General features: G+C 36.5%; 1 protein-coding gene across 1 annotated transcript in view; it reads right to left on the bottom strand.

The window, feature by feature from the left end:
• Positions 1-711: 711 nt before the first annotated feature.
• LOC136861915 (protein crumbs homolog 2) overlaps positions 712-24136 on the bottom strand; it is a 28122-nt gene continuing 4697 nt past the window's right edge. The window contains exons 3-4 of the mRNA XM_067138853.2: positions 17351-17479; positions 712-1585 (exon numbers count right to left, since the gene is read on the bottom strand). Coding sequence (XP_066994954.1) covers positions 1521-1585; positions 17351-17479 — 194 coding nt within the window. The 3' untranslated portion in view covers positions 712-1520. The remainder of the gene's footprint in view (positions 1586-17350; positions 17480-24136) is intronic.

The raw sequence follows: 24136 nt of genomic DNA on the forward strand, positions 1-24136 counted from the left end.
TGCTTCATATTATTGTTTTGAATAAGTAGTACATTCTGGGAAGGTAATCCTTTCATATTTTAATTAATTAATTAGTCATTCTGTGAGACAAATTATATTTCATTTGTACTAAAGATAAAGAACACACAGTCCACCACCACATATAAAAGATGGAAATCTTATGATGTTGTAAACTACCATCACTTAGAATAAAATTTGTTATGTGGCAGCACATTTTGGCATTCTTTCCTTGACAATATTTCTACCAACTGTTCCACAAGAATATCACTAATTAAAGTGCTTACTGGATCCATGGATTATGTAGAGTATTAGTATTCACTAATGAAGGTGTAGCTACCAATACTCAATAAAGCTCCCAAATAAATATCTCAACAGTGTACTCCAGGAAGTAACAATAAATTAGGAACTAAAATATGTCACAAGAGATACAGAGAGAAGATGTTAAAATTCTATAAGCCAGAGAAGCTGATTCTTTACTGGCACTGGGATAACAATAGTGGCTCAGAATTGCCTAAAGGAGCTCTAGTATTACACGAGTAAGGTTACAATAGAGTGGAGGTAGTGAAAAGTGAACCTGTTCTCAAGAAGAACTGCATCATAGCCATAGGCCATCCTAGCATACCTGAGAGCCCAATTTTAATTTCCCAAGAAACATAAATATTGGACTGAACAGCAACGGGTTACCATATATGTTCTTCAAAAATCTGTGTTCAACCTTATTTCTCTGAAATAATGTGCTACATCAAGAATGGCTAACTCATAAAATTCTAAAAAAAGAATTTAACATCTAATGATGATAATTGGTGCTATAAGGGGCCAAATTGAGGTAAGTGGCCCAATTTAACATCCAGATTGATAATTTTAGAAGAAATAATTTTTGAAGCATGGTGAGTACAGGTTCAAACTTCCTACCCCTACTGTCGTCTTCAGTTGTAATACTGTACTTAATGTTAATAGTGAAAGATTCATGAAATCGTTGGTAATAAGTCAGGGAAATATTGTGTACATTTCATTCCCTGCCCAAAAATAAAATTCAATACCTTTTTCTTTGTTATAGCTAAAATGTATTTTAAAAACTTTAAATAGTACTATTTAAAAAAATCAGTGACAAGAAGTTCCCTTTATCTGATTATTTGTTCACTTGTTTATTCTGTTTCTATTATATATAAGATAAAGTAATTTGATTCTAGCATTATTACTCTGTAACACAACTCTTTTGATTAGAATTTTGGGATTTTAGGACAATAGTTTAGAAAGTAACATAAATTCAAACTCATTAAATTCAGATTCTTGAAAGAAATTATAGGGTTCCTTTGGTAGACTATGCAAGTTCTTCAAATTCATTAGGTCTCACTCATTTTAAGTATATTTCTTATAATTTACAAATATTCTAGATCCTCTACTTTATACGATACACTTATGAAGGGATATGTAGTCTCAGGACTATACAAGTACCATGATGGAACATTCCATTTTCCAGTATAATCTTCTATTCATCAAACAGCCTCGGTCAATCCCATTCAAATCACAATGCATTCATATGGAAATGGTTCTGAAGAATTAAAATCACTTGAAGATGGACAAGCTGAAAAGAAAAGAAAAGAAAAATATGTTAAAATGTCAGTTTTCATTGTGTCCTTAGTCTAGCCATAGATACTGTCATAAACTTTTGACATGAACTGTAAAATTAGTTTTAAAAAAAATATAGATAATACCGTCTCTCATAATCTCGGAAACCAAAGATTAGGGAGAGGGTATTGTTTATTGTAATCTTTTCTTAATTTGTGATACATGCAGTATACAAAAGTTAATATCCTTCAACATAGTTAAGAAACACAAATAAATCAAAATAAAACAGTATCCGGAAAACATAGATGATTTAGAAATTAAACAGAGGTAAAATTAGTTAATAGTAATGTTATTGGTTTTACATCCCACTAACTACTTTCATAGTTTTCAGAGACATCTGTACAACCAGTTGTTGAGGTGACAATGCACAAACATGTTGAAGTTCACTTCTGACATCCAGCTGTGAAAGAGAAAGTGTGTATCTTCTTGTCATGGAGTGGCATAGAAGGAAAAAATGTAGAGTTACCATAATTGTTGTCCACAGGAATGGAAAGCAAGCTACTCACATTGTATGATCCTTGGTAGCTGTTAAAGTAACGGTAGCTTGTATTTGTTGAGATCCTACCCAAACACAGTCAATAATGCCAAGAGAGCTTAAAATTTCACCACATCAATATCTAGGGTAGGAATGGGAATTCTTCTTACTTGAAATTTTTGAGGCCAGCAGCCAAAATATCAACAGTCTTATAACACCTCTCAAGGGAAAATAAATGGAATGTTAGAGGGCATTCAACCAGTGCAGGCTATTGTAAATAAAAAATGTGTATTAAAAAAAATAATTCCATCCCCTGGTCCATGGAGTTTGGACAGCCAAAGTAGGGGACTGCCTCTAGGGGTGAAGTACAATGGGGACTTCGAGGGCCCTGGGACCGCTACGGTAGCTGTGAAGGCCCTTCAGGAACTCTGAAAAGTGGTGGCAAAAGGGGGCTCTGGTTAAGACGCAGCAGGTCGTTATGCTACTTAGGTTCCAAAATGGGTTTAAAAAAAAAGTAAATAAATGCAATGTAAATTTTAATCTTATACCAGTTGCATAGTATTATTTGAAGTACTTCCACATACTGTATATGAGTTAACTATGTTTGTAAGTATAGGAGATATTATAAGTAGAATTTTGTAAACAATATAAATTTATTAAGGATGATCTGTTTGTTTAATAGAAAAAAATTGTTAGCATAAATTGTATACTATTGTATTCTAGAAAAAAAAATTTCTTCTCTTGTTAATTTAAAATTTAGTGCTTGACAATAATGTATTTTAGTGTACCATTTGCCACCGAGGTAGACACCTCATTTGCAAATAAAGAGATTTGATTTGATTTGATTTGATTTGATTTGATTTGATTTGATTTGAAGTCAAAGAGAATAGGTGGTGCTGTGATCTGTATGCATGTGTGAATCTCAACATGTTGTAACATTTCCCTGGAAATGCAGGACTCAGGCTGTTTAACCAAAAATATGATCTTTTAAAATCAATCAATCAATCAATCAATCAATCAATCAATCAATCAATCAATCAATCAATCAATCAATCAATCAATCAATCAATCAATCAATCAATCAATCAATCAACTGTCGTAACACATATGTAACATCATTGGATTTTCTTTGCTTATATTAACAAACTGATTATTTGTGAACAGAGATGGGATAGAAAGGAACAAAAAGAAGCAATATTTCCTATTATATGTAACTTAGTGGTTTAATTTGTGGCTCGTGGTGTGTGTTACTGTAGTCATGTCTTGGTTTGTGAACCCTGGCCAACCGCTGGGTGGCCAATGAAGTAGTCCTGTGAGTCGAATATGTGTGGGCATCTTTGACATATTCTGAGTCATGGCCTTCTTTGTGCTCAAGCAACTAGGACTACTTGTTAGACGATAGATTCTCACTGGAACTATATGTAAGTTTGGTAGCATCCTACTTCACAGAAATTACCAAGCACAGAACATTTTAAGCAAACCTCAGACCTGTGGAAGTGATGGAGTCCCATTTACATTTTACAGGTCAGCGACTCCATGGAAAGAACTTGATGAATGAAATGGAATTCGATGGGGTACTATCAATATCAGTGAGGCTTATGAAAGAAAGAAAGAAAGAAAGAAAGAAAGAACTGGCTGAGTTCGCAAAAAGGATGTGTTAGGAGTTAATGATGTTCAGGTAAGATGGAGTCAAGAGAGAGGAAATTATAAAGTGTTCTTAACAGTTGTTAAACCGGGAAGGGTAGTGTCGAGTGGGACTGTTCATAGGGAACACCCAAGCATGCAACACACCTTCTGTTAGGATAAATTTAGCGGTTGGAGGAATTAAGATGAGAGTTGTCTCAGTGTATTAACCATGTAAGGGAGCAAATGAGGATGAAGTAGACAATTTTTATGAAGGCATCATTGCACAGTCAACATCAAGGACAGGACAGTGGTACTGGGTGATGATTTCAATGTGAGAATTGAAAATGTGTAGGATTAAAGTTATGAGAAGGTGATGAGTAAATGTGAGGATGATGTGGAAGCAAATTGGAATGGGGTACATTAACTCGACTTCTGTGCTAGTATGGAATTTGTTGTTGGTATGTTCCAAGCTTTCAGTGGAGAGATGTAGTAGAATGAAATTAATTGATGAATAAGCTTGAGTGAAGCTTTTAGAAGACAAAGTTGAAATTCAAAAGGACAAATTGGGGCAAATACTCATTTATGGGCAGAGGAATTAGGGATTGGAATAATTAACAAGGGAAATGTTCAATAAATTTCCAAATTCTTGGAAAAAAATTAAGAAACAACTAGGTAAACAGTTGATAGGGAATCTACCTCCTGGGCGACAGCCCTAAATGCAGATCAATGATGACTGATAGTTGAAAATTCATTCTTCAGGGATGGGAATATTCACCATTACACATGAGAGGGGAGGAGCAGCAGCACCATAATAGACTATATCATACAGTGGCAGCGTGTTCTATATGTTCAATGGTTCATTGAACCCTCTAGAAATAAATGTCATAATAAAATGATTTACCAAGAGCCTATTCCTTTAATTGGCTCTGTATATTTGTGCATGTAGTGATGATTTTGATCATTTTGACCCAATTGCTCTCCGGAACAAGTGAAGAGGCTCAATTTCAGGACTTGGGGTGCAGGGCCGTGAGAAGTAAGGAAGGTGCGCAAGGCAAGGGGCTAGGAGGAGCAGGGAAAACATAGCCCAGGAATTGCTGGCAACTGTACTAGCGATAGACATGAGTTACTTCGAACAGCCCTGAACTGAGCCAAAGCACTGTCTCATACTGCACAGTTGATATTTGCCATATGTTTTGAAGGGATTTTAATGTTGTGACTTTGTGATTCTGATGTAATTAACTGCAATGAACCAGAATATTTTGGTAACTATAATGTATAGCTTCAATAGACTTTTGTAACCAAGTTACATGATTAGTGAAACTTGTAATTAGTAGTATGTGTTTTATGAAAAGTAAACAGCAAAATACATCAAGACATAAATAACAGTCTGCCTGACACATTCATGAAGGAGTTATTCCTATGCAAGCAACGTTTTCAAAATCAGAGAAAACTGGATCAGATTAAGTAATTGCACTTTATATTCTCTCTCTTTCATTCCTCATTGTTTTGGTAACTTCTTTGAGCTGCAGCCATGTGTCTTAAAAGGAATATCGTGTTGCTTATCAAGCAATGTCTCACTATTTTACATCTCTGTAAACATCAAGTAACAATAAATTTGAACGCATTATTTTTCAAAACATTGAGCCCCCAGATGTTTTATCCATGCACTGCCGGTCATAACTGACTGAATTCAGAAAATCTCCAGGATGAGAAAATTAGAAGTACATGGATATGATCAGTGAAAAGTTCAGGCAGGCGCTGTAGTAGAAACATCAAGAGAATGCCAAGAAACATTGTGTATAAAGATGGGTAAAAGTGAAATGATGAAGTTAGAGCAGCTTGTAAACATTTTAAAAATGACTGTACATAAGGAATTATATATATAGGAAAGAGAACAAAACAAAGCATTGAAGAGTCCAAGAAGAAATCATGGAAAGATTTTTATAATAACTTGGAAAGGCTTGATCAAACAGCAAGGAAACCTTTCTGGATTGTAAGAAAGAATCTTGGAAAGAGAGGTAAAAGGACGTGAATAGTGTATTCAGTAAATCAGTGAACTCACAGTAAATCCTAGGGAATCACTCGACAGATGAAAGGAATGCTTTGAAAATATTTCCAGTATAAAAGGAAATCTTTCTGTTGAAGTACCAAACAAAAGATTTCATATGGAGGAGGACAATGATGTCAATGAAATTAAACTCGAGGAAGTGGAAAGGATGGTAAATAAACTAAATTGTCACAAAGCAGCAGGAACAGATGAAACAGGCATTCATGTTGACAATAGGGCCTCAGTGATAGTTCATGATAGAATGAGTTCTTTGTTGAAAGTAGGTACAGGAGTTGGACTAGGCTACAATCTTTCACCTTTCTTATTCATAGTATACATGGATCATTTGCCAAAAGCTATAAAATGGCAGGGAGGGTTTCAGTTAGGTGGAAATGTAATAAGCAGTTTGGCTTATGACGATGACTTGATATAAATGGTAGACTGTGCTAAAAGCCTGAACTTTAATATTGTGGAGATTGAAAACAAGGTGCAGAAAGTATGATATAAAAATGACCATTTCTAAGATTAAAGTGGAGTCATTACTCTAAGAAATCCAAGAAGATTGAATGCCAGATATGGAATACAAAATTGGAACAGTTGGATCATTTTGAGTACTTAGAATGTGTATTCTTTCATGATGGTAGCAGACTAAGTGAAAATGAATCAAGGTGCAGGAAAGCTAATTCAGTGAGTTGGCAATTACGATCAATGTTATTCTGTAAAGAAGACATGTGTTCTTGATGAAACTATCTTTACATTGGTCTGTTTCCAAGCCAGCTTTGTTGAACGCGAGTGAAATCTGGCTGGACTAGAGATATCTTATTTGTAATTTAGAAGTAGAGAAATGAAGATGGCAAGAATTATTGCTGATCTAAAGTGGGAACAATGGTAGGAGGGTCCTAGGATAGGTTAGATATCAATCATTCACCACTGATCTGCATTTAGGGCTGTTGCCCAGGTGGCAGATTACCTACTCTTTTCAAACGATTTCAAACATGTTGGAAATTTATCAAAACCACCCTTGGTAATTCATTGAAATCACTAATTCCTCATCCTATAAATGAATATTTGCCCCAATTTGTCCTTTTGAATTGCAACTTGATCTTCATATAATGATTTCCTAACTTTAAAAAAAAAAAACGGGCGAGTTCACCATGCGGTTAGGAGTGCGCGGCTGTGAGCTTGCATCCAGGAGATAGTGGGTTCGAACCCCACTGTTGGCAGCCCTGAAGATGATTTTCCGTGGTTTCCTATTTTCACACCAGGAAAATGCTGGGGCTGTACCTTAATTAAGGCCACGGCTGCTTCCTTCCAACTCCTAGGCCTTTCCTATCCCATCATAGCCATAGGACCCATCTGTGTCGGTGCGACATAAAGCCACTAGCAAAAGAAAATTTTTTTAAATACCACTCAAGCTTATTTGTCTGCTAATGTCATTCCACACCATTTCTCCACTGACAGCTCAGAACATACCACTCAGTCAAGCTGTTCATCTGCTTACTGCCAAGTGTTCCCAGCCCAAAGAGTGCAATTTTTTTGTAATGCTATCCTTTTGTCAGAAGTCACTCAGAACAAATTGCACTGCTTTCCTTTCGGATCTTTTCCAGTTCTCGAATCAGGTAATCCTGGTGAGGGTCCCATACTCTAATTGGGGTCTTATCAGCGACTTATACTCCCTCATCTTTACATCCTTAATATATATCCCCATAACCATATAATCCTGTTAATGTCCCCAATGAAGTTATTTCCTTATGTTAACAGCTAGGTACATACAGTGATTCTCATGAGGTGTTTTCACTCTGTGAACACAGTAATTAAAACTGAGAGGACTTTTCCTCTTGGTGAAACTTACAACCTGACTTTTCATTCAGTATACCGTCATACCATTGTCTGCTGTCCATCTCACATCTTCATTGAGGTCTATTTGCAATTGCTCACAATTCTGTTGCTTATTTATTGCTTTCTATAGCATACTATCATCCACAAAAAGCTTTACCTGTGATTCCAGTTATTTATTCATATTCTTCTTCTTCACAGTATTTTCTTGCTGGTGCAGAGTCCACTGTTTTAATCTTGGCTTGCCATTTTTCACAATCTTGAGCATCGTGTGGTCTGAAGTTGAGAGTCTTATATCAGCATTTACTGTGTCAAGCCAGTGCTGCTGTGGATGTCCACATGGACAGTACCCTTTAATTTCAAAGAAATGGGTAAAATTGGCAACTGTTCTAGGTGTTGCATTCAGGATGTGACCATACCATTGGAGACACTTTACCTGTGCCTTCTCAGTGATTGGTGCGATGCCTATTTGCTGGCAAACAGCGTTGTTTTTGACATGTTGCAAGAGTGGGATTCCCATCAACCCTCAGAGCATACGCATATCCATACTGCATATTTGGCACTTCATAACTTTGTCAGCTGGTTGACATTCAACACTGCATAAAGCAACAGGACTTACTATCATGCGGTATATTTTGCAGTGGCATCCTTCTGTCGTAGAGTATTCCTGTGACTTCCCTCCATCTCATCCATGCTGCCTTTATCCTACTTTGCAGTTCATCACCTATCCAACAATCAGTCTGTAGGCAAGATACTAGATACCTGAAGCTTACAGTCTTCATGAAGGTCTCTCCATCAAGTTGGATGGAGCCATTACTTGGGATGGTTTCCAGGTATTCAGTCTTCTAGTCTTCTTTTTGTTACGGATCTGATTCCAGTTAGGTTTCTGCCTTATAGACTGATCCCACCCAAAATGAAGGCTCTTAAAGAGATCATCGATCAAATGTTAAAAGATGGTATTATTCGACCTTCTAAGTCGGCGTATTCATCACCCATTTTTCTTGTGCCAAAACCCCAAGGTAGCTTCAGGCCTGTGATTGATTATAGGGCTTTAAACTGTAAGGTGGTGTTACAATCTGTGCCCCTTCCTGATCTTCACTCTTGTTTTTCGTGGCTCCGGAAAGCCAAGTTTTTTTTTACCATTCTTGACCTTAATCAGGCGTACTACCAGATACCTCTAGCTGAAGAACTGAAACACCTAACAGCTTTTGCCATGGATTGGAACTTGTATGAGTACAACCATGTGCCTTTCAGGCTCCCCACGGGAGCAGCTGTTCTCACTAGACTGCTAGATAGGGTCTTCTCTGATATTAAATTGGAATACTTGTATCACTATCTTGATGATGTCGTTGTATTTTGTGAGACCTTTGAAGACCACCTAGATGATCTATAGGAGGTACTCAGTCACCTTCGTAAAGCTGGGTTGACTGTTAAATTATCCAAGGTAGGCTTTGCTAAACCTTCCATATCATTCCTAGGGCACATTGTATCCCCCGATGGTGTTTCCACTGATCATGCTAGAACACAGGCCATCCGTGATTTCAAACCACCTAAGGACATCAAAGGTATTGCCAGGTTTATAGGCATGGTGAATTTCTTCAGGAAATTTATTTCTAACTTCGCTAACAGAGTGGTGCCTTTGAACTTACTGCGTAGGAAAGGCGTCAAATTCGAATGGGGGCCATCTCAACAAGCTGCTTTTGAAGATCTGAAATTAGCTTTCTGTAATGCTCCTGTCTTAGCTATGCCTAGCTGATTTCTCAAAGAAATTCATTGTCCAAACCAACGCCTCATTATCGGCGGTGGCTGTTGTCCTTCTTCAGGAAACAGAACTCGGAAGGTGACCCATCGTCTATGCTTTCGGCCTTCCATGGCTAATACATAATTATATTACAGCCATTAGACAATATCACAAAGATGTTATTATGTTAGATCATCCGGATGTCTAATGGGGATGAAAATAAAATATATTGTAGTAGTGTTAAAATATCTGTGATCAAAGTGGTGATGAAGGCTAAACTAAAACATACTGAGTATACATTGGACATGAGTACATTAAACATATTAAAATACATAAGCCACATTATAAAACACTTAATAAGTTAAACACACTAAAATATGGTATATATATATATATATATATATATATATATATATATGTTAAAACACTTGTTTAAATTTGAGTTCGTGTTGCGTGTATTTCCTTCTTCAATCTTCTTTATGGTTCTTGTGCTACTGTATCATGTTAATTTAGTTGTATGAAGTGATCTTCGAGATTATTCTATGGCTGATGTATGTCATATGATTCGTGGTGAAAACCCTTGTCGTGAAAATTTTTTGAGTACTATGTAATCCAACTGTGGATGTACTTCAGTAAGTTTTATGACAGACTGCAAGACTTGAGTTTAAATTTTGATTAGGAGCTGTTGGTGGTGACACCTCTCTTGTCTGTATTCGTGTTGTAGTTATTATCTGTAAAGATAAGCTAATGTAAGTATAGCGTGTGTATGAAGGATTGTCCAGTATGTGTATGGAAATGAAAAGAGTACTTACTATTGTTGTTGTGGAGGTCGTGTAGTGATATGTTTGGAATCTTGATGTGTTCTACTAGGAGTGCATCTGGGGCTTATGTTAGCTGTGGGGAGGAGTGTAGGTGGAGGGGTAGGAGGAGTGGCTATTGTGGAGGTAGGGATGGGGTTAGGCTTGTGATTCGTCGGTTTATTAGGGCGTGTGTTTACTATTTTGAGGTAGCCATTTTTTAATACAGGAATGGCTTTATCAAAGATGATGCTGGTTTTTTCTGTAATGTCGTTAATGTTATGATTGGGATTAGCGTATTGGTCCAGAGAAATATAGAAATCTTCGGTTATGTTGAGCAGGGCGCCTTTAGAGTTTATGTTTAATATCACCATATCATTATTGATATCTGTGAAACTATGCTTAGATTCTTGTATATGTTGGCCTATTGATGAGAAATGGTTGTGTTTTACTTCATTTATATGTTCATTGTAGCGGATGGCAAAGTTTCTGTCTGTGCGTCTGATATAACTTGTGTCACAGTTGTTGCATTTGATACGATAGACACCTGATTGGTTATATTTATTGTTATTGTTGACCGTTTTGGTGTTGTGTATGGTGTTGATGCTATTGTGTATGGTTTTGAATGCTATTTTCAGGTTGTGCTTCTTGAAAATATTAGTTATAGTATATATATGGGTGTTGTTGAAGGTGAATAAGGCATAATCTTTCCTGGGTTTGGCTGTTTTAGTTAATTTGGTTTTAGGTTTGGATTTTATTTTGTGAATGATTTTGTTGATCATTTCTTTGCTATATCCATTATGTTTGGCTATGTCGTGGATGAATTTTAATTCATTATTTAGATGTTCTATTGTCATTGGGATATTAAAAGCTCTATATATCATGCTATAATAGGCTGCTCCTTTGTGTGTGTTAGGATGAATGGAATAATTTTTAATGGTATTTAAGGTGTGTGTGTGGGTTTCCTGTAGATCTTGTAAGATAAGTGGTTGTCGTGTCTGGTTATTGTCAAGTCTAAGTAATTTAAGGTACGGTTATTTTCAGTTTCTTTAGTGAATTTAATTTGGGGGTCTAAAGTGTTAAGTTTGTCTAGTATAGTATCTGCGTCAGTGGATCTATTATCTATGATTATGAAGATGTTGTCAACAAATCTGCACCAAAAATATATATTATCTATTTTATTGATTGACGTGTGTTATTATTATTATTATTATTATTATTAAAGTGTCTTTATTGTGGCGAAGTTAGGGCTCCCGGCCCTTTCTTACACTTAACCACTTCATGTATATACAATGTATATTTTACATAAAATTTAAACATATGAAATCTTTACAACCTAAAGTATAACTAAAGCAACTAAAGTATCACTAACTAAACTAAAGTGAGTAAAGTATAACTAAATTATATACAGGAACACATTGCAATAAACAACTATATTCACTCTCATTCATGCATCCCATTCACACCCAAGAAAGACTGGAAGTGCTTAAAAGATGACGCTGGCAAAGGATTTTAAATTTTGTCTTAGATTTAGCTTCCCTGATGTCATTGGGGAGTTCATTCCACCAGCTCGTGGCGGTGATAGTGAACGATCTGTTGTAGGTTGCGGTTCGATGCACAGGAATTTCTAGCGTACAGCCTGACCGGGTATTGAACAGGTGCAGGGAACTAAGGTAGTGAAATCTGGTGGATAGGTAAGGAGGAGTGTTTTCAGAAAGCACTTGATACACCAAAGTAGTTGCGTGGAGTCTACGTCTGTCATTCAGTCGTAACCAAGATAATTATGTATAGAATGGGGATACATGGGCGTATGGTTGTATGTCGAATGCATACCTGATGCATGCATTTTGGGCACGTTGCAGTCTCATGCTTTGCTCGTTATTGATATCAATAAAAACTGTATCACAGTATTCGAGAATTGGAAACAAGAATGATTGAATGAGCTTTATTTTCAAGGACCGAGGAAATATATTTTTAAACCGCTTCAGAGGATGCAGGCTTTGATATATCTTTTGGCACACTTTCATCACATGTTGCGACCAGTTCAATGTTTCGCTTATAGCCACACCAAGATTCATAACTGTTTCACAAAATGGAATAATGGTATTGTTTAGTGCTACAGGAGGAATTTCATATTGTTTTAAGACGTGTAAGTTTTTTGAAGTACCAATGATTGTGTTCTAGGTAGTCTATATATATTTCTGCTAATATTCCGGAGGCAGGAGATCCCATAGGTAGGCCTTGTTGCTGGTATATGGTATCATGAAATCTGAAGTAGTTATTGTTTGTAGCCAATTCAAGTACATGAATTCATCTATTTCTAAGGTGCTCAAGTTGCTGTGGTTTTTTAAATTAGATTCTATTATTTTGATTGTTTGTTTGATAGGAATGTTAGGGTACATGTTTGTTATGTCAAATGAAGCAAGAGTATGGTGCTGTTCAATCTTTAGTTTTTTTTGTTTTTTTTTTGTTTGTAGTTGCTTTAGGTCACACCGACACGGATAGGTCTTATGGCGACGATGGGACAGGGAAGAGCTCGGAGTTGGAAGGAAGCAGCCGTGACCTTAATTAAGGTACAGCCCCAGCATTTGCCTGGTGTGAAAATCGGAAACCACGGAAAACTATCTTCAGGACTGCCAACAGTGGGGTTCGAACCTACTATCTCCCAAATACTGGATACTGGCCGCACTTAAGCGACTGCAGCTATCAAGCTCGGTCTTTAGTTCTTTGGTTCTGTTGGTTCTGTGTATTATGGACTGGCACATTCGATTGGGACATCTCTAATATAATGGATCTACGTGAAGCAGCGAAGAATAAAAGAATAGAGGAAATGGCAGTCATTGACACTGAAGAAGATTTGGAATGTGTTATCTGACTTCAAGGAAAGATGATAGGTAATAAATTTCATATTATTATGTATTGAAGAGCAATATAACATAAAACAAGAGCTAAAAGGTTTCCACCTCTTCAGTACTCATTTATTGTAACCTCGAAAAAAGGTTACATATCCTTACACTTTTTTTTACTTGTCTTGCACTGAATGTCAACGAACACACTCTTATTTTATAAATTTTATCTATTGTAATTTATGTCTTGCCTTAACTTTATGAATTTGACTGATGATGGTCTCTAGCAAGACCGAAACTAGTTTCAAATATACGTAACTTTTTAAAATTACAATAAATGAGTACTGAATTGGTGGATACCTTTTAGTTCTTGTATTACATTATAAAGAAAGATGACACTACCCATTTTCCGAAGAAGTCTGATAGGTGAATGGAACCAGGGGAGCTGATTCACTGTGACATTTGTGGCCCTATGAGAGTACCTTGAATGGAAACACGTGCTACTTTGTCACATTCATTGATAATGTGGCTGGATGGTATGAAGTGAAGTTTCTTCATTAGAAAACTGAAGTTGTTAATGAGTTTCAGGACTTCAGAAAATGTTTGGAAACACAGAAAAATGTGAAGATAAAACAAAATTTACAATCTGATAATGGTATAGAGTATGTGAGTTCCCAATTTGACGCACTGTTGAAAAGCTGTGGGATCCTATGATGCTTGATGATTCCATGTAACCCAGAACAAAATGGAGTAGTGGAAAGGAAAACCATACACTCATCAAGATGGCCAGATGTTTATTAATGCAGTCCAAATTTCCTCCCTCTTTTTGGGCAGAGGCTGTTGCAACACCAAATTACATTAGGAATAGGTACCCTACAGGTAAACTGGGTGGACAAACTCTTTACGAGACCTGGACTGGAAAGGTTCCAAATGATTGTAAATTTGAAAAATATGGATGTGAAACCTACTACCTAAACCAATCACTGAATGTGGGAAAATTCAACCCTCATGGCAAAAAGGGCATATACCTTGGATATGCAGGGCAGTCCAAAGGTTTCAGAATTTGGTTACCACAGGAACAAAAAGTGGGAATCTCGTGTGATGTCAAGTTTTTGAAAGGAGATAGAAAAGAGCAAAATACAATCGTGACTTTTTTCCCAAGTCAGCGCACAAACATGTTTCTTCAACAAGAACACTTTGATGACAATCATCCCAACAAAGAGCTGAAGCAGGTTGATTATTTATCAATATAAACATAACTCCTATAGATGCAGAGATACACAGAATGTACAGAAAGTATTGATGATTCAAATAGTTTAGAAGATGATTTTCTTGATTTTGAAAATGAACCAGATCCAGAAATACAACAATCTCAACATGCTCTGGGGTGATGAAGACTGATTCATTCGGGGATCATGAGACAGACCTCGAAAACTTCACCAGAAACATGATGGAGGACAGTTTGTTTTGGCATGTCTGGCTGAGGTTCCTATTCAGATGGCATTTTCAGGTCCAGAAAGAAATGAATGGATTCTGGCTTTGACAGATGAAATTATCTCTATTCTAAAAAATGAGACCTGGAATCTTGTAGACTGCTCAGAAAATAGGACAATAATTGGAAGTCATGTAGTCCTTAGGAATACTTTTTGACTTAATTCCTTAAACTCCTATTGAAGAGCATGAAGTCGACCTTAGGAACAAGTACGAAGCAAATGGTGAGATCACAAGAAGGCAGGCTGGAGTCGTGGCCAGGAGATTTTCCCAGAGGACGGGTATAGATTATACTGAAATATTCGCACCAGTAGAGCTCAATATGAATGGCCATTTTGCTCACTGCTCATTGCAGAATGTATGTCCAACAATTCCATGTAGCAACTGGATATTTGAATGGAATTGTCGAAGAATAAATCTTTATGCAACAACAAAGATCATAGCCGAAGCAGAGAGGAAGCTGAACAAGGATGTGTTGTTTGGCTGCTGTTGGCACCAAAGCTTGAACAAGCAACTACTAAAGCTTGGTGTCAAACAAACGTCTGGCAATTCTAGCATCTATGTGAAGGGTGCAGATGCTGATCTTCTCCCGATCATTGTTTATGACGATGAAATGTTAGTTTTGTCACAAAATTTGAGAGAAATTTACAACATCTACAATTTTTTACAAAAGTTGTTCGAGGTCAAAGACCTAGGAGACATCAAGTACTGGAATCATCTTGAAAAAGAAAGGGTACATTATTGACATCTTAGATCACTTTTGAATGTCTGATTGCAAGCCCGTGTTTACATTAAATGAAGCTGGAGTTAAGCTGTCAAGATCAGTACTTGGTTCAAGGATGATGGTGAGATGCTCCTCTACAGAAAGCTGTTAGGTGCTCTTATGTACCTATCAACTGCATGCAGCCCATCCAGACATACCTCATTCAGTGAGTGTGTTAAGCCAATACAATGATTCTTTTGGCAAAGAACATTGGCAAACAGCAAAGAGGGTACTGAGTTACCTGAAGGGTTCTTCTGATGTGGAAATCCCTTTTAGAAACAATACTAGTAATTTAATTGGATATGTAGATGCTGTTTGGGTTGCATGTGCCAATGATTGCAGATCATACACGTGTTTCATCTTTACACTGTACAGCAGAGTCGTATCTTGGGAATCCAGAAAACACTGGACAGTGGCGTTGTCCTCAACGGAGGCTGAATGCATGGTTTTGAGTGAGGCTTCAAAAGAGGCAATGCACTTGGAACAACTAGCAGGGGAGATAGACATTAACAGCGTGTTGACTGTGCAGCTGTATAATGACAACATTGGAGCTCAGAAGCTTGCTGGAAATAATGTTTTCCACTCACAGACTAAGCACGCTGATGTGCGACATTATTTTATATGAGAGGTTCTTTCATCTGGGAGTATTTGTCTCAAATACTTGTCAATTGAGAAGATGGCTGTAGATATTTTAACCAAAGATCAACCAAAGGATAAGCACTAGAAGTGCTTAGAATAATAAATAAATAAATAATAATAATAATAATAATAATAATAATAATAATAATAATAATAATAATAATAATAATAATAATAATAATAATAATCGTATGGCCTCAGCTACCATGTGCAGACATTTCGATTTGACACCATCTGGCTGTCTGATGTTTGGGTGTCAGAAAATTGAAGTGCTGAAGCTGGTTCAGCCTTCAAGAGGGGGTGTTGAGAATACAGTATATATATATATATATATATTCACATGACTGTGGCTGAGCCGCCATCAAGTAGTGACACCTACCCACTATATTATTTCTTCCATTCTGACAGTCATGATTATAACCTCCATGTTTATTGTTTCACTGTGTCCATCTGTGATTTATGTCTGTAATAAATATAGTTATTCAAATAGAAATCATACCAATCTTATTACCTTCCAAAACACCATGCCTTTCAACATCTTTATTATTTAACTACATCGCTGCATACTACTTCAGCACTGAAATCATCCATTAGCACTATCCGATCTTTGCTGTTGACCCTGATTACAATGTCACTGAGTGCTTCATAAAACTTTTCAACTTCATCCTCTTCTGCACCCTCACATGGTGAATAGACTGAGACAATGTTCTCATTCTAATTCCTCCAACATCTAAATTGGCCTACATCATTCGCTCATTTACGTCCAGATGCATCCTCTTTGCTTACTCAGTCAGCTCTGACTACAGTAATCTACACCACAGACTATTCACATGTCTAATCTAATATAATCAGATGGAATGTTTTTCCAAAGTGTACATGGAACATATGTCAAGCTGACTGGCCTGTAATTATTGGCTTTATGTTTTTCAACCTTTCAATATGTTGAGTAGCTTGGATGGTAGAGTGCTAGCCTTTCGAGCCCAACTTGGTAGGGTTGATCCTAGCCCAGTCCGGTGGTATTTGAAGGTGGTCGAATACATCAGCCTTGTGCCGATATATGTTACTGGCAGATTAAAGAACTCATGTGGAACAAACTTTTGGCATATTGGCATCTCCATAGACAGTAAAAGTAGTTAGTGGGACATAAAATCAATAACATTATTATTATTTATCACCCTTTCCTTTGTACACATGGGCTACTATAGCAACTCTCCATTCAGTCATTCTCCATTCATAGTCCCTGAATGCAAACAGCAATTGAATAAGTACTTCAGAATGATACTATTTCCTTATCAATTCTAGCTTCTTTTCCAGTTTTCAACTCTTAATTTGATGGTGACACTTATGGATAAGTGTTCTGAAAAATGTTACAGTTTTGAACTTTGATTATCAAAAATAAATTGGAAAACAAAATGGAACTTAATACTAAACAAAGCATTTATTTTATTGTGTACAATTACCATTTTGGCAGCGATCTCCATAATATCCACTACCTTCACACCGACACCGATAACCTGGTTCAAAGGAAGTCTGACTACATGTACCTCCATGCAAACATGGGCTCTCTTGGCAAACATCGTATCGGCGTCCTAAAACAGTTTATTAAATAAACAGTATAAGGGAATATTAGTGTGCTAAATTAATGTAAATGTTATAGTAGGAAAGAATATAGAAATTATGATAGAAATTATTGTTAAAACAATAAGGCACAAATGCAACAATAAGAAAGGAGAAGATGTATATTAACTCAGCTATTTACTTTGAGATTTACAGAGAGAGATACTTATCATTAACAGACAGGCAATAGTCAAGTGATAACCCACTAATGCCCACCATATGTTATATCATCCGCAAAACATAGTTTCCAAATTATGTTATATCTTTGTCATCGTAAGTGTTTTGGGATTGTCAAAGCCATCATTTAGCGTGTCAGGGACACCAATAATGCTTCCTAGCTAATGGCATAATTGTTGTCCTCCAGTTACGGAGATAGTTGGCAAGTAAGTGTGAGTAGTGCAGCAGACTGATAAAAATGACGCACTGGTGAGTATTTATAATTATCGTGGAATTGAGCTATGAAACATTAATCATATTTTGGTATATTTGTTATGGGAATAGTATGAAGATTTGACCTCATATGATAGTTACTATCTTCACTAATTGAGATGGCATTCAAACACAAATATCTTTTAACGTATGAAATATCATACACTGGGCATTCACAAGATGAAAATTTGTCCATTTCAGATACAATACATTAACAGATGGGGAGACCATTCTGGACATTCTAGACAGCTTTGAAAATGACGATGGTGATGATGACCCCTTTTCTGAAGCAGATGAAATAGAAGTAGTGCTTATGGGAGCTGTTGATGACAATGACAGTGATCAAGATGTCAGACCTAGTGATGATGATGAGTGTGCTACAGCTTGAGATGTAGGGAAGGGTGTACTTAGACAGGAAATTAAAGTCAGAGGTGTAAAGAAAACTCCATGTGGCTTAGAAGAGAGACTCGATATAATGCATTTCTGAAAATTCAGAGAGAGTATTTACTGCAGCTGATGAGAATCAAATACCACTACAGAAGGCTCCTATAACTACAGAATCCTTTGATGTATCTTCCACAGAAGAAAGCCAGAAAAGTAAGAAATTGGGTAAACAAGGAGCTTAAGAAGTCAGTAAAGTTTACAAAGAGAGATGTGCCAGAATCCTCATGCATTCAAGAGTGGCATGCCAGTAAGTATGCTCCAGTTGATATATTCCGTCTGTTTTTCAGCCAAGATTTTCTCAATAAAACTTGCAAGCAAACTGTTATTTATGCTATGCAAAATGGTCATAGTATTGAGTGTTCTCTTGATGATATCCTCAGATACTTTGGTAATTTGCTTTTATCTGGTTATGTTCCTGTTACGCACAGACTAATGTTTTGGGAAACTCTTGCAGATTCTCACAATGCTCTTGTTTCTTCCACAATAACAAGGAACAGATTAATTCACAGATTTTTTCATTTGAATGACAACTTGAATTATGAAAACACAGATCGTATTTACAAAATAAGGCCACTTGTGGAACATCTCAACGAGATATTTCAAGAATTTGCTCCTCCTCTATGGAATAAGTTTTCCCTTGACGAGGCCATAGAGCCTTATTATGGCCATCACTATGCCAAGCAGTTCATTAGAGGGAAGCCAGTAAAATACAGATTCAAATTTTGGTGTATTACTACCTCAGAAGGGGCTACCTGCTGAAATTTGAACCATATACGATATGACTTTACTGGCATTTAAAAGATGAGTAGTAATGGCTTTGCTCATGGGGCCAGAATATTTCAGTCCACAAAGAGTGCGTCCTAGCAAAACATCACAGGTAAGAGGGAATAAAAATCGGGAAATGACTCTTGGTTCGAGTATTAGTGAGAGACTGTGTGTGGGACATGTACTCCATCAGAGTACAGTATTCATTGACAATTACTTCAATTATTTCAATTCTCTACCTCTATTGGAATCGTTTAAAGATAAAGGGACAAAATGTATAAGAACAATAAGAAGTGATCGGATTGAGAAAGCACCCCTCAGAGACTTGAAAAAAGAGCCAAGAGGAACATTTCATGCCATACAAGACGAACAAAGTTCACTTACTTTGATAAGATGGCATGAAAACAGCCAAGTTACCATGGTAACTGACATTGAAGAGGCTGCAGTACTTGGGGAAGGCCAGTGTCGACGATGGATTCATCAAGAAAGGAAACACAAGTATGTACCACAACCAACTTTGATACAGGAATACAATGGCCATATGGGTGGTGCTGATATTTCTGACAAGTTGAGAGGAGCACACCAGCTGAAAATTAAAAGCAAGAAACGGTACTGGCCGCACATTAGCTTCTGTATCAACAGTGCAGTAGTTAATGCCTGGCTCCTGTATCACCGGATTGACGATATGACTTTACTGGCATTTAAAAGATGAGTAGTAATGACTTTGCTCACGGGGCCAGAATATTTCAGTCCACAAAGAGTGCGTCCTAGCAAAACATCACAGGTAAGAGGAACAAAACTGTTTCATATACTGAAAATCCAATTGTTAAAGAATAATGTTGAGTGCTTACTGTAGTATTTGTTTGCAGGTTCTTGATGAAATCTAGTACAATGGGAGTAACCATCTACTGATGGTTCTCAACGACACTGTGGAACATGTGAGAAATGTGCCAACTTTGAATGCATCAAGTGCAATGTTGGACTTCATCCGAAAAAGTGCTTTGTTCAGTTCCATATGAAGAAGTGATTACATACTAATACATCATATGATAGGTGGGAATTAGGTACTTTTCCCACAAGTATTCCTTGCCCCAGAGGGTTCTGAATTATTTACATTCTATCTATAATATCAATATTCTGTTTTTAGTGTTAATTTACGTTGCAATAAATTATTTTTGTTCTTAGTAAATCATAAATATGTTTGGTGTAATATGTTACCCCCCTACTGCCCAGTGTATATCATATGCCAAAAGAATGGTCTTTAAAAATGAAATATTCAGATTTATTTTATATCCTTGCCTCAAGTATTGGTTGCAGATGCAACGTTGAAAACTGTACAAGAGAAAAACAGATCAAAATGTTTTTAATGTATGCTATAAAAATGCTATAGAACAATTTTAACCCTCTACTGCACGAATTATTTTTCGTTTCCGTTTGGTAAAGAAAATTTCAAGCTTTAATGTTCAACATACGCTCAGTGGTTTAGATATACCAGCAATTCTTAACTGGGCCTAATAGTTTAACACTCGTATGTGATGTGGATTGCCATATTGGAATATATATATATATATATATATATATATATATATATACGATTTTCCACGATTTTACGCTAAACTTTTAACATTCAAAGACCGAACATTACTGCCTACTGGCCATGGGTACAAAGTATACTTGCACGACCGTAAGTCGGTGATGTCTTTGAGGTTGAGCCAGAGGTACTCCCGAAGCCTGTGGTAATATGATGGGGAGGGCCTACGTAAAATAAACGGTGGTTGGTTCGCGTGGATGTTGATGGGGTGGAAGGAGTACCTTTGGCTGTAGGGCTGTTTTGTCTTATGTTATGTAAAAAAAACAAGGTATCACTGGGATATGTGTTTAATTGACTGTACAGTTGAAGGTGTGCTGTAAAACTACGTCTGTCTATAATATTTATCCATTTACACAGGTGAAAAGTTATTTGTTGCCTAATGGCAACAGTATGCAGTAGAGGGTTAAGTCATAAGAGCATTACACATCATTATTTTAACCAATAAGATGTGGCATTTAGGAATAGATTAAGTGGAGTTTTAGAGATGTACATTGCAAGTCATATGAACATTGACGAACTAGACTAAGAGAAAAACACCAAAACACATTTTAACACTACAATATTATTATTTGTATTATGTGATGTTCATTATTGGATTCAGTGATGCTTTGAATTGTACATTACGTTAATATTAGGTACTATGATCAACTGAAGATGACCTGAATAGGGGTCGAAACCAGTCCTGTATACTAATGTGATATAGATATGTTTTAGAAGCTACATATCAATAAAGTATTGATTAGGTGGAAGATTCCCATCTTTATAATTGTTTATACTAAACCATCAATATGGACAGAAACTAATAGATCATAATAAGATAAAAGGACCAATCAAGTTGGCTACATAGTTTGGGTCATGTAGCGGCGAGTTTGCATTCTAGAGATAGTGGTTTTGAACCCTACTGTCAACAGCTCTGAAGATGGTTTTCCATGGTTTCCCTTTTTTCTTTACAATTTACTTTACACCGCACAGACGCAGATAGGTCTTATTGTGATGATGAGATAGGAAAGGGCTAGGAGTGGGAAGGGAGTGACTGTGGCCTTAATTAGGTACAGCCTAAATTTTCCTGTTGTGAAAATGGGAAAATATCGAAAACCATCTTCAGGGCTACCAACAGTGAGGTTCAAACAATTTTCCACTTTTCACATTGGGCAAATGCTCTGGCTGAACCTTAATTAAGGCCATGGCAACTTCCTTCCCATTCCTGGCCTTTTTCTATTCCATCGCCATCTGAAGAGCTAACTGAGTCAGTGTGACATTGAAACATTTTGCATTTGATTAAAGGATGAGGCAGAGACAGAGTAAGTTAGTCAAAACTTCAGTTAAAAAAAAGGGTATAAAGCTTATGTTGTTAATTTTTTAATGATCTTTTAGCCAAATCATGGATAAATTACACATAATTTGCAAGAATAATGAAAGTATTAAAAAAAATTTTTTTTTTCATGTAACCTAAGGATTTTAAATTAGATTTTCAATACCCAGAATACTTGGGTTTTTTGTTGTATGTGTAACATACCACTTAAAGTTCAACAACAATACAGTTTTAATTTAATCCACCTATTCAATACTTTTATTTCCACTTATAGTGGTTACATAAATAGACTCACAGTTAAATGGGACATGTTTCGCCCTCAATTAAGGGCATCTTCAGCCTAAAAAGAATCAAGAGTACAACTAATATTAAAAGTGGAAGCTAAAAGTTTAGCCAGTTATTAAAATTCGGGGCATAAAAATGTGAAAAATGATACAATATATAAAGATGCTAATGGAAACACTGTCAATGATGAAACTATAATCTTGTCAGAGACTAAAACTTCATCCATTAAATTAACTGTTTTAATTGGAATTTTAATGGATGAAGCCTTGCCTGACTCCTTTTTGGATTGCTGCTTCTTTTTCAAAGCCCTCGATTCTTATGACTGCAGACTGATTTTTATACAGATTGTAGATAATTCTTTGTTCTGTATCTGATCCCAATCACCTTCAGAATCTGATTGATGAATGACGAAAATACAAGAATGCTAGAAATGAAGAGGGAAGAAAATAATACAGGCAATTAAAGAATGAAGTGGATAGAAAGTGCAAGGTAGCTAAGGAAGAATGGTTGAAGGAGTGCAGTCGAATGAAGGCAGGTGATGCAGGAAATATTAGATTAGGAAATTAAGTCTTAAAAGAAGTAGATGAAATTGTTACTTGGGTAGTAAAATAACTAACGATGGCAGAAGTAAGGAGGACATAAATGCAGACTAGCACAAGCAAGGAAGAGCTTTCTTAAGAAGAGAAATTTGCTCACTTCAAACGTTGATATAGGAATTAGAAAGATATTTCTGAAGACCTTCATCTGGAGCATGGCATTGAAAGGAAGTGAAACATGGACGATAACTAGCTCAGAAAGAAAGAGAATAGAAGCTTCTGAAATGTGGTGTTACAGAAGAATGCTGAAGGTGAGATGGATAGATCGAATCACGAATGAAGAGATACTGAATCAAACTGGTGAGAGGAGATTGATTCGGCTAAATTTGACGAGAAGAAGAGCTAGAATGATTGGGCTCATCTTAAGACACCCAAGACTTGTTCAGTTGGTTGTTGAGGGAAGTGTAGGTGGTGAGAACGGTAGGGGTAGACCAAGGTATGAATATGACAAGCAGATTAGAGTAGATGTAGGATGCAATAGTTACGTTGAAATGAAAAGGTTAGCACAGGATAGGGTGGCATGGATGGCTGCATCAAACCAGTCTATGGACTGATGACTCAAACACCAACATGATGAAACTGTGCTCAAATTCCTCAACAGATGAAATAGAGACTGTACCGTATACAGTAAAAGAAGAATTATTTTTTAAGGGCATGTAGTAAAACTACAAATTGCTATCAATGATGTACCTAGTATACATCGCCATACTATATTATGTTATTACACTACCCCCTTCCTCATTTTCCTAGTATGCTTCTTCAGTGATGCCCAGCCCATGCATGGCAGCTGAAGAGGATCAAACCAGCCTTCAGGATGAAAACTCAACATGCTACAATCACTACTGATCTGCATTTAGGGCAATCACCAGGTGGCAGATTCCCTATCTGTTGTTTTCCTAGCCTTATGATTGCAAAGAAATTGGAAATTTATTTAACATCTCCCTTGGTAAATTATTCCAATCCTAACTCCCCTTCCTATAAACGATTGTTTGCTCCAACTTTATCTTCATACATACATACATACATACATACATACATACATATGTAAAGTTGTCATATAATATGATTGAACTATCCTCAACTTTGGCTTGCTAGTGCTATGTGAAGAAGTTTTTGAACTATGGTCTAGGAAGAATAGGGAATTTGATGTTCTGTAAAAGTATAATATACACTACTACAGTTATCTCAGTTCCAGTTTCCCTATTAA

Source organism: Anabrus simplex, chromosome 1 (genome assembly GCF_040414725.1).
Source record: "Anabrus simplex isolate iqAnaSimp1 chromosome 1, ASM4041472v1, whole genome shotgun sequence".
Taxonomy (NCBI): Eukaryota; Metazoa; Arthropoda; class Insecta; order Orthoptera; family Tettigoniidae; genus Anabrus; species Anabrus simplex.